This window comes from Megalobrama amblycephala, linkage group LG4 (genome assembly GCF_018812025.1).
Source record: "Megalobrama amblycephala isolate DHTTF-2021 linkage group LG4, ASM1881202v1, whole genome shotgun sequence".
Lineage (NCBI taxonomy): Eukaryota > Metazoa > Chordata > Actinopteri > Cypriniformes > Xenocyprididae > Megalobrama > Megalobrama amblycephala.
The window spans coordinates 55,923,952-55,939,033 of record NC_063047.1 but is presented as its reverse complement, the minus strand read 5'-3'; the positions used below and the strand labels follow the sequence as shown (position 1 = coordinate 55,939,033).

Sequence of the window (15,082 nt, the reverse complement as noted above, 5' to 3'; positions counted from 1 at the left end):
GGAAACAGGTGGATAGAGAATACGATTCTGACGTCACGCCGCGTTGAGTTCTGGGTAACTTCTTTGTTTATACGCCATCTTGACAGGATCGCGCAGCCTTTCCGTCATTGAGTTTAGTTCAGTAATTTGTTTTCTGTCATGATTGTGAAAAATTTCACCATTGTATGTCATTAATGCTGCATCGATAATGGCGATAGTAACTCAGATCATTGTTCTGAGAGAGAACTGGACAATGAGCAACGTTTTTTGCCTTTTCTACGTGTAAAAACAGCAAGGGAAGCAGGTCGAAGAGATGACGAGAAGACGCCGGATGGCAAATCTTTTAGTAATGGCACTGATTAAACCCACTGCATATCACTCAATAAAAGAATCACATTGCTGAGTGTTTTTTTTAATTTTTGGTTTAATAATTAACATTACCTTTTGCGAGTCTGACTCTCACTCCGCTCGTGAATTAGTAGAACTTGAACGGGGACATTCAAATGCTTTTAAGAATGAAGAAACGCTTAATGCACCGAGACAAACACAAGATTCTGTACATATCTGTTAAAGCATACTGTGTGGAGAACGCGTTGCGTTCATATTCAGGGCTCGTCTGCACATCTTTTAATATAATGTCATCATAATACACTAAGCCAGCGTTTTTAAAAGGTGCCCTTGCAAGGACTCACTACTAAACTGTTGACAAGCTCCTAGGGTTTTGATTTTGTTTGTCATCTGTTGAAATAAATATAAAAATACAGTGTGTTCGTGTCCGTCTGTCCGCTGAGTGACCCATAATCTCTGATTCTCTGGGATCGTGGAAAGGAATATTTACAATGACAACAGTTGTATGCCTACTCAATATGCTCGTTTAAGCATCATTTAAACGTTTCCAACAAATAAATGAATCGATTTTTCTCAGCGTGTTGAACACATACTTTTATTTGGATATTCATATGATGGCTGAAGCAGCAGCGAGCGTCCAGTGTGCGACACGGTAAACAGATGAACATTGTAAACGAAATTCTACAAAACTTCAGTGAAAAAATAAAAAATAAATAAAATTATCATGCGATGCTATAAAATAGCTTCTGTTCCCTGCAAACGATACCCTTAAAAATGTGAATGTTCCACTTCGTGGCAGAAACAAAAAAGGTAAGCAAGTATCTGTATTCATTTCAGTTCAAGTAGTAGGGGGCGATCCTGTCAAAATGGCGGCGCCGTCCCGGCATGCAACACGACATGACGTCGGTTCGTATTCTCTATTATACTGTGGTGTAGCTGCATGGCTCATTTGAATTGTCAGCCTGTTAAAATATGAACAAAAAAAAATCTAGCAGTTTAAACTTTAAACATAGCACTACGTTTTATCAATCTTTTCGTATTATATGCAGCTTTTCTATTTCTTAATGTATGTCCATAAGAGAGAGAGATAGAAAGAAATGTTAATCCATTTATTACTTAAAACTAATATTTTAACGTATCACAATCAGCATGTGTAGAGATTTCTACTGACATTCTTAAACATTCCGAGGTTTGATATTTTCTGATAATGACTGTAATCAATAACAACAAAGCTGTATAACAAGCTGCCATATAACAAACCGTGACTCACTGGCGCCATCGTGTGTCCGCTTAGCGACTGTATTGAAAATGACTACTCGTGTTACCAGGACGACTGTTTCGTGCATTGTAATGGATTATAAAGTAACAAGCTGGATGTACATTATCCCTTACATCATAGGACCTTAATTTCAAATAAAACAGATGATAGAAAGATCATATTATTTTGTCATAATACAACTAGGATAAAAAATAGGATTTGATTATGAGATTTTTTTTTTTTTTATGTTTCTTTTGGACTCGTGACAAAAGACTCTAGACTTGACTTAGACTTCAGTGACAAAGACTTCAGACTTGACACGGACTCCAGATAAAAGACTCGTGAACATCTCTGGCACATTCTATTTTAGGGGCGGGGTCTGCAGAGCTCCTTGTTACCTTCCTTCTTCCTTCCTATTTACACATTGTAGTAAAGGAATGGAGGGTGAGTGGTTTGGCAGGCCACGCACATTCGTGTCACCAAGCATGCATTTTCATTCCTGCCTGGGTGTTTCATATGTGTTGCTGAATTTTTTACATGTGTGGGCCTCATACATGTTTCATGTCCTGCTGGTGCACAGCAGTTATGTGTGTGCCAGGTGCATGATTTTGGGACGTGTCAGGCATGCACCCTTGGGGTGACCGTCCTTCTCTGGCTTACGGAACCTCACTGTGAGTGTATTGGGCAATCAGGGAGCTGTCCATGTCTCTCCCATAGGTGGATCTCGAACACGAGATGATGAAAGAGAACAATAGGTTACTGGATGCTGGATTGGATGCTTCTGCAGAGGTCCGGTACGGATGCCCTTCCCATTGGTGGATCGCTCCACTCGATGTTTCAGAGAAAGTAACCTATTGTTAATTATTATTACTTAAATTCATAATTACACTGTAACACTGACACCTTAAAAATAAAGTGGAACCCAAAGAGGCTATCGGATATAACCACACAATTCTGCATTCATCTGTGAAAAAAGGACGTACTTACTTTCCAGAAAAAAAAAAAAGGAAAAAAAAGAATCTGGTTGTATCCAGTCTTCACATAGGCCTGTCTGCGACAGCAAACATTAAACCTGAGTGATACAAACAGTGAAAAGTCATAATGCTGTTGGACTAAATAGAGTGCTACAGGGATGACGTATTTTTCCCAAAACCTTATCATTTTAACATTTCCAGTTCCATCAACCCAAAGTCAGTAAAAACGTAGAAAACATATCTCAAATTAAGTGCAATTTTTCAGTTTACCAGCCTGGAAACAAAATAATGGTAAAAGTGAAAGTAAAAATCAATTAAAATAAACAACTTAACCAAAATGTGGCTTTATAATTGGTATTTATATGTTTATAACTTATATATTACAGATTCATAATTTCTGAACCGCTTGAATGTGTAAGTGCTCACACTATAAATAATGTATGAAAACACATCTGGAAATGTGACTTGTGGTAGCTCGTTGCAATCATTCTATGTAATAGCGCTTCTTCTCAGCTTCTTTCAGTATAAGGAACATTGTACTTGTTCCACTTAAGTCCAGTAAAATTTTTATTACAGAGGGCCATACTGTTGTGTTATCCTGTAATGCTTTAATATTGAGAAATTAGTGCGATATTATATGTTCATTGAATAAATGATCCACTGGCTGAGATTAAGCTATATTGTATTTATTATTGTATCTTGTAGATAGATCATTGCCACTTTTTAGTTATTAAAAAATGAACTGCAAAAGAGAAATCAATTTGGTCTTGTGTGTGGTCCGATAGAAGGTGGCCGAATGATTTCTATGAGTGTATTTTTGGATAAATGCCTGAAATAAGGTCTGTGGTTAACATAAGCTTATTGTTTTATTCTATGTTCATACATATGTGTTTTTTTATATATATATATTTCTTGAAAAAGAAGGCTTCTAGCAAGTGGCTAAATGGACTAGAGGTTGTCGGGGATGTTAAACGTCATCACACCAAACACTAAATCTGCGCACTAGTCCACTTTCACAGCCTCATTGTGTTTAATGAGGCTGTGAACACTCTTGCAAACTATTCTAACTCAAACATTCAGGGAAATATGTTTTTTAAATAAAGACTGAAAAGGTTGTCACAAGCTCTGTGCTGGTGACTTTGAAGTCATTTGACCATGGTGTAGTTTGCTTATAGCCTATGTTTTTGCTTTTTACTTCTGGCAGTTAGGCTTCAAAACTTATTGAAGTTCTGTCTTATTGAAGATTATCATGATTACCAAAGTGTGTAAATCACTTTTGTTGGTCAAATAGCTTATTTTCTGCAACAATCCAAAAGCCAAAGGAAAAACCTTATTGCGTTTTTGTCGAGGGAATAGGGTGATGCTAACTTCCTGTTTGGCCTGCAAAAATACATCATCACTGCAGTTCTCTACATCAAAGGACAAGCTTTTGAAGCCCCACTTGTGTTGTAAGGCCTACACAAATGTATTGTAATGTTTAGCTTTACAAATAAATGTATATTTAAAACTGTTCTCAGTATATGTTGCACTTGAGTCACCTGACAGTAATATTGTTTTTTTAGAAGGTATAATTCATTCTGGTCACTGTTATGATAAAACAATATTGATATTATCAATATATAATGATTTTATTTTGTTATGACTGATGCACTTCAGAAATAGTAGGCTTATGTTATTTTTCTTATGAAATCAGAATCGATTATCACAGCACTTATGCATTCAAAGCGAACACCTAAACAACATGTAAACGAAGAATACAACGTGGAAACAAATCTTTCTTAGGTTTTGAACTTTATTGTGGCCAGCTCTCTTTGAGCTGGAGCAAAGACTTAAAGGGACTTTGGCTGGAGTCTTACACCTGTTCACGATGACGTCGATCCCTAGACCCTACATAACGGAAGAGGGTTGCTGAAAGAAAAATTTATTAGATTATAAAGATTTCTAAACGTCATTAATCCTTTGGTAAACGCTTCTAAAAGTAACATACATCAAAGTGCGCAGAGAAACTTAATGCATTTGTAATGCGCGCGCAATGCAGCCCGTGAATGGGATTGAGAGCGTTTGATTGTTGATCGTTTGAAAACCACACTGTGAAGACACTACGTATTTACCGGGGTTAAACAATTGCCATTATGGATGCTGTTGTCGAGGCATTGGCTTTTTTCTTTGGTTTTCTGGCTTGGGTGATGGTCTGGGTTGCTTTGCCATATAGATACTGGCGGGTATCAACCGTAGACGGGAACGTCATCACCACATCCACGATCTATGAGAATTTATGGATGTCCTGCGCCACTGACTCCACTGGAGTCCACAAATGCCGGGAATTCCCCTCTTTACTGGCTTTAGGTATGACAGCATGAGATATTAAGTAAACCTTTATAGCCTATATGATGTTATAGCTGCGCTTTGGACAAAAATGTATGAATTTCATTATTAGGAAACAAAATATCATACGAAGTGATACGGAGCTTAAAATTAATCTGCTAAAATCTGCAGAGTAGCCTAATACTGTGTATACTAATTTGTATATTTATTTTAAATGCATAAAGTGTGTAAAAAAACAAAACAAACAAAAAAACAGGACATTTAAATTAGCCACTAAAGGAACTGTGTTTGCTCGCAAAGAACTCAAAAGTTTTGCGAGCGAACGCTAAGTTTCTCGGGGGGACGCAAAACATTTGCGAGAGAATGCAAAAGCATTGACATATTTTCCTCCCATCTCATATTTTTCCCCATCAGCATCCTAAAGTTTAGAGGATCCATACTAATCAGACACTTAAGCATGCGCGAGACGTCACACAAACTGGATGTGCGTTCCAATTGACAGGGTCCCTACACAGTGTTCCCTGCTCCCTATTTCCTGAGCACGGGTTATCTGTTGAAGTGGACTTCGCTAACAATAAACGCTATTTTGGAACGCCCTGCAATATCAAAGAAAGGCAACAATGGGGTTGTGCAGATTATGATATAACTAGCCTATTTTAAATAAATAAATATTGTAATTTACTTTACTTAACTGACATTTACATATAATATATTATAAACAAAATACACATTATGTACACATTATCTAGAAAAAACATGTTTTTATATGTATATTTAATTGACTACTGCAGTTATTAATTGATTATTAACAGATAAGCTGTCATTCGATATGAAAAAATTGATTTGGGTAATTAAATGTAGCTATAGGCCTACCAGGCATATGTGTTCTTAATCCATGGTCATAACTGCATTCAAGCGGTCTCATATCGTAGGCTTTCTTTCCCATGCGCAGCCACGTAACACTCCTGAGGTAAAGTAAAATAAAAAATGACTAAGGGTGCTTCTCAATTCTTATTTGTGCATCCTCGTTTCCTTTCCTCGCGTCTTAGCTCCAGCCCTTCAGGATGTGAGGGAAGGACACAAGGAAAAGAAGCGAGGACAGAGGAATTGAATCAAGTGAAATGATGGCTGTGTCCGAAAACCTAGGTAGCTGTCTTGCTGCCTCGCTGTCTTATAAGAGAATGACTTGTACGGCAGCGTTTGTGCATGAAGGCACCTCACGAAACTGACTTCGGACAGACAGACTTCTGAGGCAGCGCAACAGTTTAATGAACTACAGCAATATAGCGCGAGCTTTGGTGAGAACTAAACAAATATTTAATTACTACAGTAGTAATTTCTCGATAGATATGATATCAAAATTGAAATATGTTAGTCAAAATTGTACATTTATACACAAACTGAGCAGCAAACGCAACTTTCGGACGCCATCTTTATTTTTCTAGCACAACTGTCACAGAATGCAAAGCTATAACTTCCTTCAAAAATCGATCTGAGGAAGGTATCTCATGAGACAGGAAGTGAAGCTAACATTGGATTCGGACGTGCCTTGATGCCTTACTACCTTGAAATGTGTCCTCAGAAGGCAGCATTTTCCAGTTTTCGGACGCAGACGATATATCCTCGCTCCCTTTTGCGTCACTTCAAAGCGTCATCAGTTGCACTCAAGGGATCTACCCACATGTTGTTATAAGTTTGGTTATTTAAAAAATATATAATAAATATTAATAAAGCAAGATGCCCCGTTGAAATATATGAGATATAAAGTTTATTTAAACTGCATATATTAAAGCATACATTTAAATTATTGTGACAGATTATGATATGAAGGGGGAGGAGAATTTATGCATGCGTCAGGTTTCTCAGCGAGAAAGACTTCCACAAAGGATGCAGCTATGTATCCTCGCTCATAACTCCTCGGGAAGCCTCCTCACTCCTCGTTCCTCACCTCCATGCTGTGCAATTAGAGAACTGACTTTCAATTAGAGAATCGGTTTCCGGGTCATAGGATGGAGGACGGAGGAGCAGGGGAAACGAGGAGGGATATTGAGAAGCACCCAGAGCCTCAGCTGTGTTACATGTGCCCTCTATTGTCATCATATGGACTCCATTTACCACAATTCCCCACCTACAAACCAATCACACACTCACACCTGTTTCCCATCAGTGACACTTTATAAGCTGCACTCAGACACACACACATTGCTAAGTATTGTCTAGCCTTTGTTCTACCTTGTCTCCGTGTTTCCTTGCCCTTGCCCTTGCCCTTGCCCTTGCCTAGCCTTGCCTGTGTTTTTGACCCTGGACTGTTTTCCTTGTTTGATGATCGTTTGCTGCCTGCCTTGACCATAGCTTGTGTTTGGATTACTCTTTTGCCTTGCCTTTCCTGTATCTGTTTGCTGGTGTATGACCTACTGCCTGTATGACTACGCTCTCCTGTATTAAAGCCTGCATGTGGATCTCCAATTCTGTTGCCCTGTCCCATACATTACAAGCTGCTCCTCAACACTTTTACTTTGTTGTACTACTCAAACAATTGAATATGCAAATGTAACATTTATCGCCAATGCCATAACCATATAGAGTTACTTTTGTGTCTTTTTTATTCAACCAAACATACTGTGGTTGAGAGCAAAAAGAATTAAATTGTAATTAAAAAATAAAAGATTGCAATAAAAAGTCTTCTTAAAGCTGTTTTATTTAAAAAAAAAAAAAAAAAAAAAAAGTACATTTGTTTTTCTTTCTGCAGTTTTCATCATGTATGCACAAATTTACTCTCTGTTCTTCTGTCATTGTTTGCAACTAATATCTTTGCTTCATGGGACGGTATCTAGGGCCTAAGAAATAGAATGAAAGACCTGTTTCTATTGGTCACTCTACTTTGGTGCAAAAATGCCCACTACCATGGTGTCCTGCCTGTCTGACAGTTGTAGCAGCCATCTGGCATCGCAGGGTGCGTTAGATATAACACAGGGGTTCAATAATGACCAAACAAAATATAAATTTTGATCATTATTTACATCAACATTTGTATGGAACTTACCATTGCATAATACAGTTGCATCAGCCATTTCGGAGAGCCATCAAGGGAGTGCTAAATATGACCATGGCTGATGACAAAGACTATAATGGCCTAACAAAATCCAAAGTTTGATTATATTTTATTGTACCAACCTTTTATGAACTCCTGAACTCTACGCAGATGACAGTAGCGGCTTTATTGCACTTTCTTCCCATTCGGCACAGGCTTTCTTTGCCATTTCCCTTTGATCCTACATATCTCATATAAACATCCTTTATAAATACCCCAAATCGCATTTTTGTTCCATTACAACTAATTTGGTAATTGTTTCCATTTGATTTCCATAATAGTGTATTAGGTGATGCATAATGATCCTCTACATGCAGTACTCGAAGTGAGCTGGCTGGTACGCACCTGGTAGGTTTAGGATTAGGTGTGGGGGAGGGGTTAGGATTAGGGGTGGGGTTAGAATTAGGCAATCCGGTGGCGATCTTCAACGAGGGGGGTAATAATTTGGCAGGGAGTCGAAATTAGGCACAACAAACGGCACTTTTTTCACTCACTTTAAGCACTGTCTACATGCTAAACTCATATATAAATGTGTATTCAGTGCAGCACTAATCCCCCCCCCCACCCCCCACTTCCTCTCTCTCCCAGACTTGTGTTCCTGTCTTTTTTTGTGCTTGTTGAGGATAAGTGAGAACTATTTACAGTTAATAAGTTGTTATAAAAAATCTAACTCTTTACATATGAACTAGATAATTAAACAATAATAATTGTGTTAATTACTGTGACAATGATAGAAGAACTCAATAGCCTATTAATATATTAACAATGTAGAGACTACAATATATTTACTATGAATTAACTAATTATATAATTAACTCTGGTAGCGCGGCCGCCATTTTGGAGTGAAAATGCCAACTTGGACAACAGCACAAATACACAGAAACAACAAATGACAACGAAAGAGAAGTCAAAGTGGAATAAAAGAACGCAATGTTCAGCAATACACTGCAAAAACTATCAGTGTGTCAGTACAAATCTTGCCTTTCATCGTTTTCCCAAAAACACTGACAGGTTCATGAACTAACATTCACAAAAGTGTAGAAATAATAATATTATTACTAGCCTATTATTAGTTACTGTTACTCCACTTGGTCCAAAATATATATTGTATGTTTTAATCCCCGGGATCACGCTACAAACATAATGATCTTATAATAGAAAATGATGCTATGTCATCCCATAATTGCCACTTTTGGACACAGTGGCTGTGTTTTTTGTTTACATAGTCTTGCTTTAATGGACATTAATATAAGATAATACTACAAAAACAGTTTACTGTCAAGCTGTTATATTACTGTTATATATTTATTGTGCAACATTCCCAATTTTTCTGATGCATGTCCTTAATTTAATTTCTTATGTTGGTATTAATTCAGCATTTATAATGCTAATACTTGAACTTCAAAGAGTATCAACCCAAACTAACATGGTTTCTAGAGAGCAAAGGTTTAAAAACAAACAAAGTCTGTAAAATAAACTTTTAAAAGGATTTGATGAAGACTAGTCTAGTGATTGTACGTTTTCTGTGTTTGCATCGTTCAGGTTGGATTTCAGCTTTAATGTACTTTTTTTCTAAACAAAGCAGCTGATATTGCCACAGCGACAGCAAGAAGCTAGTGGACTGTCGAGTCACTTTCACTCCAAAATGGCGGAAGCATAGGGCTGCTGCTGGGCGCTGGTGTTGCAATGGAACGTTCTATTGGCTTTCACTTCTTGTAAATATAAGTTCTTTGTCCAAAATTGAAAAAAGGGCTCAGAAAAATCACTCTGGATCTCTCACATCCAAGCCAACATCTCTTTGAACTTTTGCCGTCTGGCCAGAGCTACAGGCACTGAGCACCAGAACAGCTAGGCACAAAAAAAGTTTCTTCCCCCAGGCAATTTACTTCATGAACAGTTAAATGTTCTCCCCACTGTGCAGTGATAACTATGTACAAAACCACTTACATCTATTTAAAAATACCCTAACTCTTTTTATTCAACTCACTGTTTATTGAATTTATTCTATTTATATATATGTTACATGTACTGTTCTGTGACCTAGTTTTCCCCAGTCTGTTTCATTAGTTCATTTGATCCACCTGTGTCTCGTCAATTAGCCCATCACCTTGTTTAGTTCCTTTGTTAGTCACATGTATATATACCCTGTGTTCTCCTTCACTCCTGGTCCGTTCTCGTTGATGTCTATATGTATGAATGCTGTCTATATCCTGTTGGAATCTCCTATGTTTAATTAAAGTATTGTTCTTATCATCATCATCTTCGTCTGCACTGTGCTTGCTACTACAGCTACACGTAACAGAAGAACGGACCAAAACATTTTTTTTTGCGGTGTTTTACTTCAGTTTTATTTCTGTTTTTCCCTCATGGCTCTACCCACAGTCCAGCTCCTCTGCCTGGAGCAGGGAGACCGCTCGCTGGAACAACACACCAGTGACTTTCTCCAGCTTGCGTGCCTGATTCACTTCCCGGACCGCTCGCTCTGTATTTACTATCACACCGGCCTGAACGAGCGGTCCAAGGCACGCATTCCAGTGGGCGGTCCAACGGAGGATTTCGCCGCATACGTGGAGTGGGTGCTGGTGAACAACAACTCTCCGTTCACCATCGGCCCTGCTGAGGACGACACCAGCACCACTCCACATCCAGAGACCAGCCATCCGTCATCGACTACATGCACGATGGAGAAACGAGAGCCCACCGCAGACCACGGAGATCCACCTGCCGGGACGAACAAGACCGAACCTGAAGAGAGGACGGAAGGAGTCGTCACCCCGGGGTGTGAACCGCTAGGTGTGTCTGACCAGGTGCGTGAGCCCGCTACATCGTGTGCCGTCGAGGGAGTGTTAGTGGAGTTCAAGGGCTGGGAGGAGAGCCCCGCCCACAACCTCACCACAGTGGATGGGATGGATATTACCACTGAGACGTTTCTGGATTTATTGGAGATGTTTGAGGAGGTAAATTCCCCATGTCTTGTGTCCCCGCTGGTCCCGTCCAGCTCAGAACTGTTCGTGTCCCCGCTGGTTCCGTCCAGACCTGTATTCCCGCCCAACCTCCCTCTCCCGCCTCCTCAAACCACCTACTCATCTCTGTCTCCTCTGGTACCCTTCAGCCTCTCGTCAGCTCCATCACTTAAGCGGATGGACCCGACTCGAAGCTTCAGGCCACCAACGTCACCTGGATCAGAGGATCTCCTGGCTCTGCCTCCAGCCTTCGAGTCCAACACTCCACCGCGGCCTGTCGACGCTTCGCCTTCGCCGTGGCTCCTCCCTCCCTCGGCTCCACCGGAAACCCTCAGCCTCAAGACTCCACCGGGCTCCCTCGTCCCACAGGCTCCGACTTGGTCAGACGTCGTCCAGCCTGCACCTACGGTTTCATCTGGCTCCCCCTTCCCCTCGTCTCCTCCTTCGTCCTCGGTCGCACCGCCTCCGTCTCAGTCTTCAGGTTCCCGGATTCCACCTCGGATGCTCGTCGTCCCGGCTCAAGCTCGGTCTCCAGATCCAGCAGTGTCGGTTGGGCTCTCCGGCATTCCAGCTCCACCTGGATCTCCATCATCGGTGGCATCTCCATCAGCCGTCCCCAGGGTGGCGCCTCTCAACTCTCCATTATGGCATTTCCCGTCCTCGACTCCACCCTGGGGCCTCATCATGGTTGGTCTCTGGACCAACATCTGGCTCCTCCTGCTACAGGCTTCCCCTTGGCTCCTCCCACCCTCCACTCCCCCTTGGACTATTTTTGTTTTCTGTGGACTTTTGTTTATTTCCTTTGCCCTTCGCCCTCCTCCAGAGCCCCCCCCCCTCAATTAGGCTCCATACGGCGCGAGGCCGCGCCTACCCGGAGGGGGGCGATATGTTACATGTACTGTTCTGTGACCTAGTTTTCCCCAGTCTGTTTCATTAGTTCATTTGATCCACCTGTGTCTCATCAATTAGCCCATCACCTTGTTTAGTTCCTTTGTTATATATACCCTGTGTTCTCCTTCACTCCTGGTCTGTTCTCGTTGATGTCTATATGTATGAATGCTGTCTATATCCCGTTGGAATCTCCTATGTTTAATTAAAGTATTGTTCTTATCGTCATCTTCGTCTGCATCGTGCTTGCTACTACAGCTACACATAACAATATAGCACACCTTTACATATAAATTTGTCTTTTATTTATGTATATACATATTTGTGTATTATTAAACTTATCTTTATTATTTATTTTACTATTTGTGTACAGTTGTTGTCTCTGTGCACTGAAACCCCCAATCCCTTCAGCTGTCAGACTTGTAACTGTTCCTTCTGTGTTTTCTCAGGTTATATCCAAGCATGCCGTGCATTAATGATCACATCCATTGTGCTAGGCACATTCGGGCTGATGGCAACTTTAGTGGGTATGCAGTGTTCTAAGATAGGAGGGGAGAATTACATAATGAAGGGTCGGATCGCTGGGGCTGGAGGCGTCTTCTTCATACTGCAAGGTAAGAACGTTACCAAGTGATGTCCTTTACTGTCTTACCACCTTTCATATACAGTAAAGTGTAATGTTCAGTTTTGGTTTGTTTTGTTTTCCTGGACTTATAGTTTGTAACTGTTTGTTTCCTATGTTTCTTTTTTGTTCCCATTGTTTCTAGAATGTTTACATTTGTTTCCATAGTTTGATTTGAACTCATTGTTTGATTTGATTCACCTGTGCCTGGTTTAGCTCTTTTGTTACCTTGTATATAGCTTTCAGTTCTTGGTCTGTTTGGTTCTTGTCTATGTTTAGTTGGTTCTGAAGACCAGAATTCTCCTGCATTCAAGTATTCTCCTGTGCTACAGCGTGTTTTTGTTTTTGTTTTTGTTTATTGTTAAATAAAGTGACTGCTGCATCACTACTCTCCTTGCTGCAACTAACTGTGACAGTTAGGGCTAGTGTCGTACTTTTTACTCCAGTGAATATTTCTATACAGAGTGAGGAACACTGCACAGAGCACACAAAACCATTGGTAACATAAAAACCAGTCCAACAGAAATTTTTCTTTAATTCTAAAAAAAAAAAAAAAAAACTCTCTATAGAACAGTTGACAACTTTCCCCAACTTAACATTTATGAGAATTTCCTTTTCCTCTCAGTTAAAATCTACTCTCACAATATAATTGAGTACTGTGTCAGTTTGCTTTTATTGTGTTTAGAACAACTATGGCAAACTGCCCGTCCCAAAAAAAAGGTCGCTGTTTGGATTTAAATAGGCATATGCTTAAAAGTCTATGACTGGATCATTATTGCAGTAATTATTGTTTCTAGCATGTTATATGTTTGGCAACAGTTCTTTTAACCCTGATTGGTGGTAGGTTTAGGATTAGGTGTGGGGGAGGGGTTAGGATTAGGGGTGGGGTTAGAATTAGGCAATCCGGTGGCGATCTTCAACGAGGGGGGTAATAATTTGGCAGGGAGTCGAAATTAGGCACAACAAACGGCACTTTTTTCACTCACTTTAAGCACTGTCTACATGCTGCATATTACTTTATTATAGCTTAAATAAAGAGCAAAAGAAACTACGAGCAATGACCGTCGTTGTTCTGTTTGTAAGTTAAGTCATGAAATTACCAAACATGCGATTAAAGCTGCCTCAAAACTGTGCATGCATGTATGTATTTGTTGACATGGTTTTAAATTGTTATCCAATTTGTTGGCCTTAAAACGTCTTAAAAATGCACATATGTACACCAGGGAAATAAAAATTTTGAGGGAGCATGCCCCCGTACCCCCCTAGCAAACAACATTTTCTGACCTCGGTATGAAACCCTGCGTATGGCCCGGCTTATAGTCTATCTAATGAAATATGAGGTAAATGTGCATTTCTCCAAATGTGGGCACTTTTGGACTTAAAGTTTTATGTGTATGCACTGTGATCAGAAATAAATGGGACCAGACGCGATTGAATGTAAAGGTTTGTGTCTCGTTATTCTATTAATAACTACCTATTGATTTCAGAAATTAAGAATTATTAGTGTCATTGTAAATAGTGGTGCAGATATCTAAGCTATCTAATACTTCAAATCTCAAGGTTAAATCAGGAGATTTTTTACCAATTTATATACCAAATTTATATACCAAAAATAGTATATAGCTTTGGGATGTGCTGGAGTAGAATTTAAGAAATGTGCTGGAGTAGACTTTACAGAGTGCTCACCTCTTGCATTGTCAATACAAATCTTGACCAAAAATCAAGGCACCTCTTGATGGAAATAAATGTTGTGATGTTATTTCCATCAAGAGGTGCAACAGTTTTTGGTCAAGATCTTGTATTGACAATGCAAGAGGTGAGCACTCTGTAAAGTCTACTCCAGCACATCCCAAAGACTTTCAATGAATTTAAGGTCTGAACTCAGAGGTGCCAATTCACATGTGAAAATGATTCTTCATGCACCCTCCCAACCATTCTTTCACAATTTGAGCCAAATGAATACTAACATTGTTATCCTGGAGTATGGTCATAGCTCCTACATGTTTGTTTAAGAAATGAAAAGCTACACACTCCATCAATTAGGGGTACTAATGACTGGCCGCTAGGGACAGGCTCCAAAGAGAGCAGAATCCCATTGAGTCCCATGTTAAAATGGCCAATTTTACAGTAGAAAAAAACATGTTTACAGGTTGGTACAAATTGTGGTTTTGGTCTATACTGCTAATGTTGCCCTTCATGACAACTCTGAGGGGGGTGAATTTTTTTATAACTCAACCGTTTAAATTATATTAAGCCTTAAAGTTCTGCATAATTAAGGGCGTGGTCACTTGAGTGACAGGTGGATCGCACTGTTTTCTGTGAGCCGTCACCTCAGCTAATTCCAGCCGCTGAATTTGGCATCTTTGCTGTGTTTGTGCTTTTTTCGGGATTATTTTATACAATTATAAAATAATATGGTTTGCTGCGTTAATGGTCGAGACAGATGTGTGTCTGTGTAGATGTGCACGCATGCGGAAGGAAAGTACGGTGACCGGGAGGGGACATGTTCGGTTCATTTAGTTTTGTCGTGGCCACAAGATATTAATTTGTGGGAACGTGATAATAAGTCGTGGCCACAAGATCATTTTGTCGAGGTAACGACATCCATTTCTCATGGCCACGTGGGGGGGGGGT

The 15,082-nt window shown here is 39.9% G+C and overlaps 1 protein-coding gene across 2 annotated transcripts in view; it reads left to right on the top strand.

Annotated features, from left to right (window-relative positions):
• Positions 1–15,082, top strand: part of cldn15b (claudin 15b) — a 29,284-nt gene that overhangs the window by 5,916 nt on the left and 8,286 nt on the right. The window contains exons 1-2 of one of the 2 annotated variants that reach the window (XM_048190133.1): positions 4,677–4,905; positions 12,276–12,440. In XM_048190133.1, the coding sequence (XP_048046090.1) occupies positions 4,692–4,905; positions 12,276–12,440 (379 nt within the window). In that variant the 5' untranslated portion in view covers positions 4,677–4,691. Of the gene's footprint in view, positions 1–4,676; positions 4,906–12,275; positions 12,441–15,082 lie in introns of those variants that run through there. The other variant, XM_048190132.1, reaches the window with a different exon arrangement.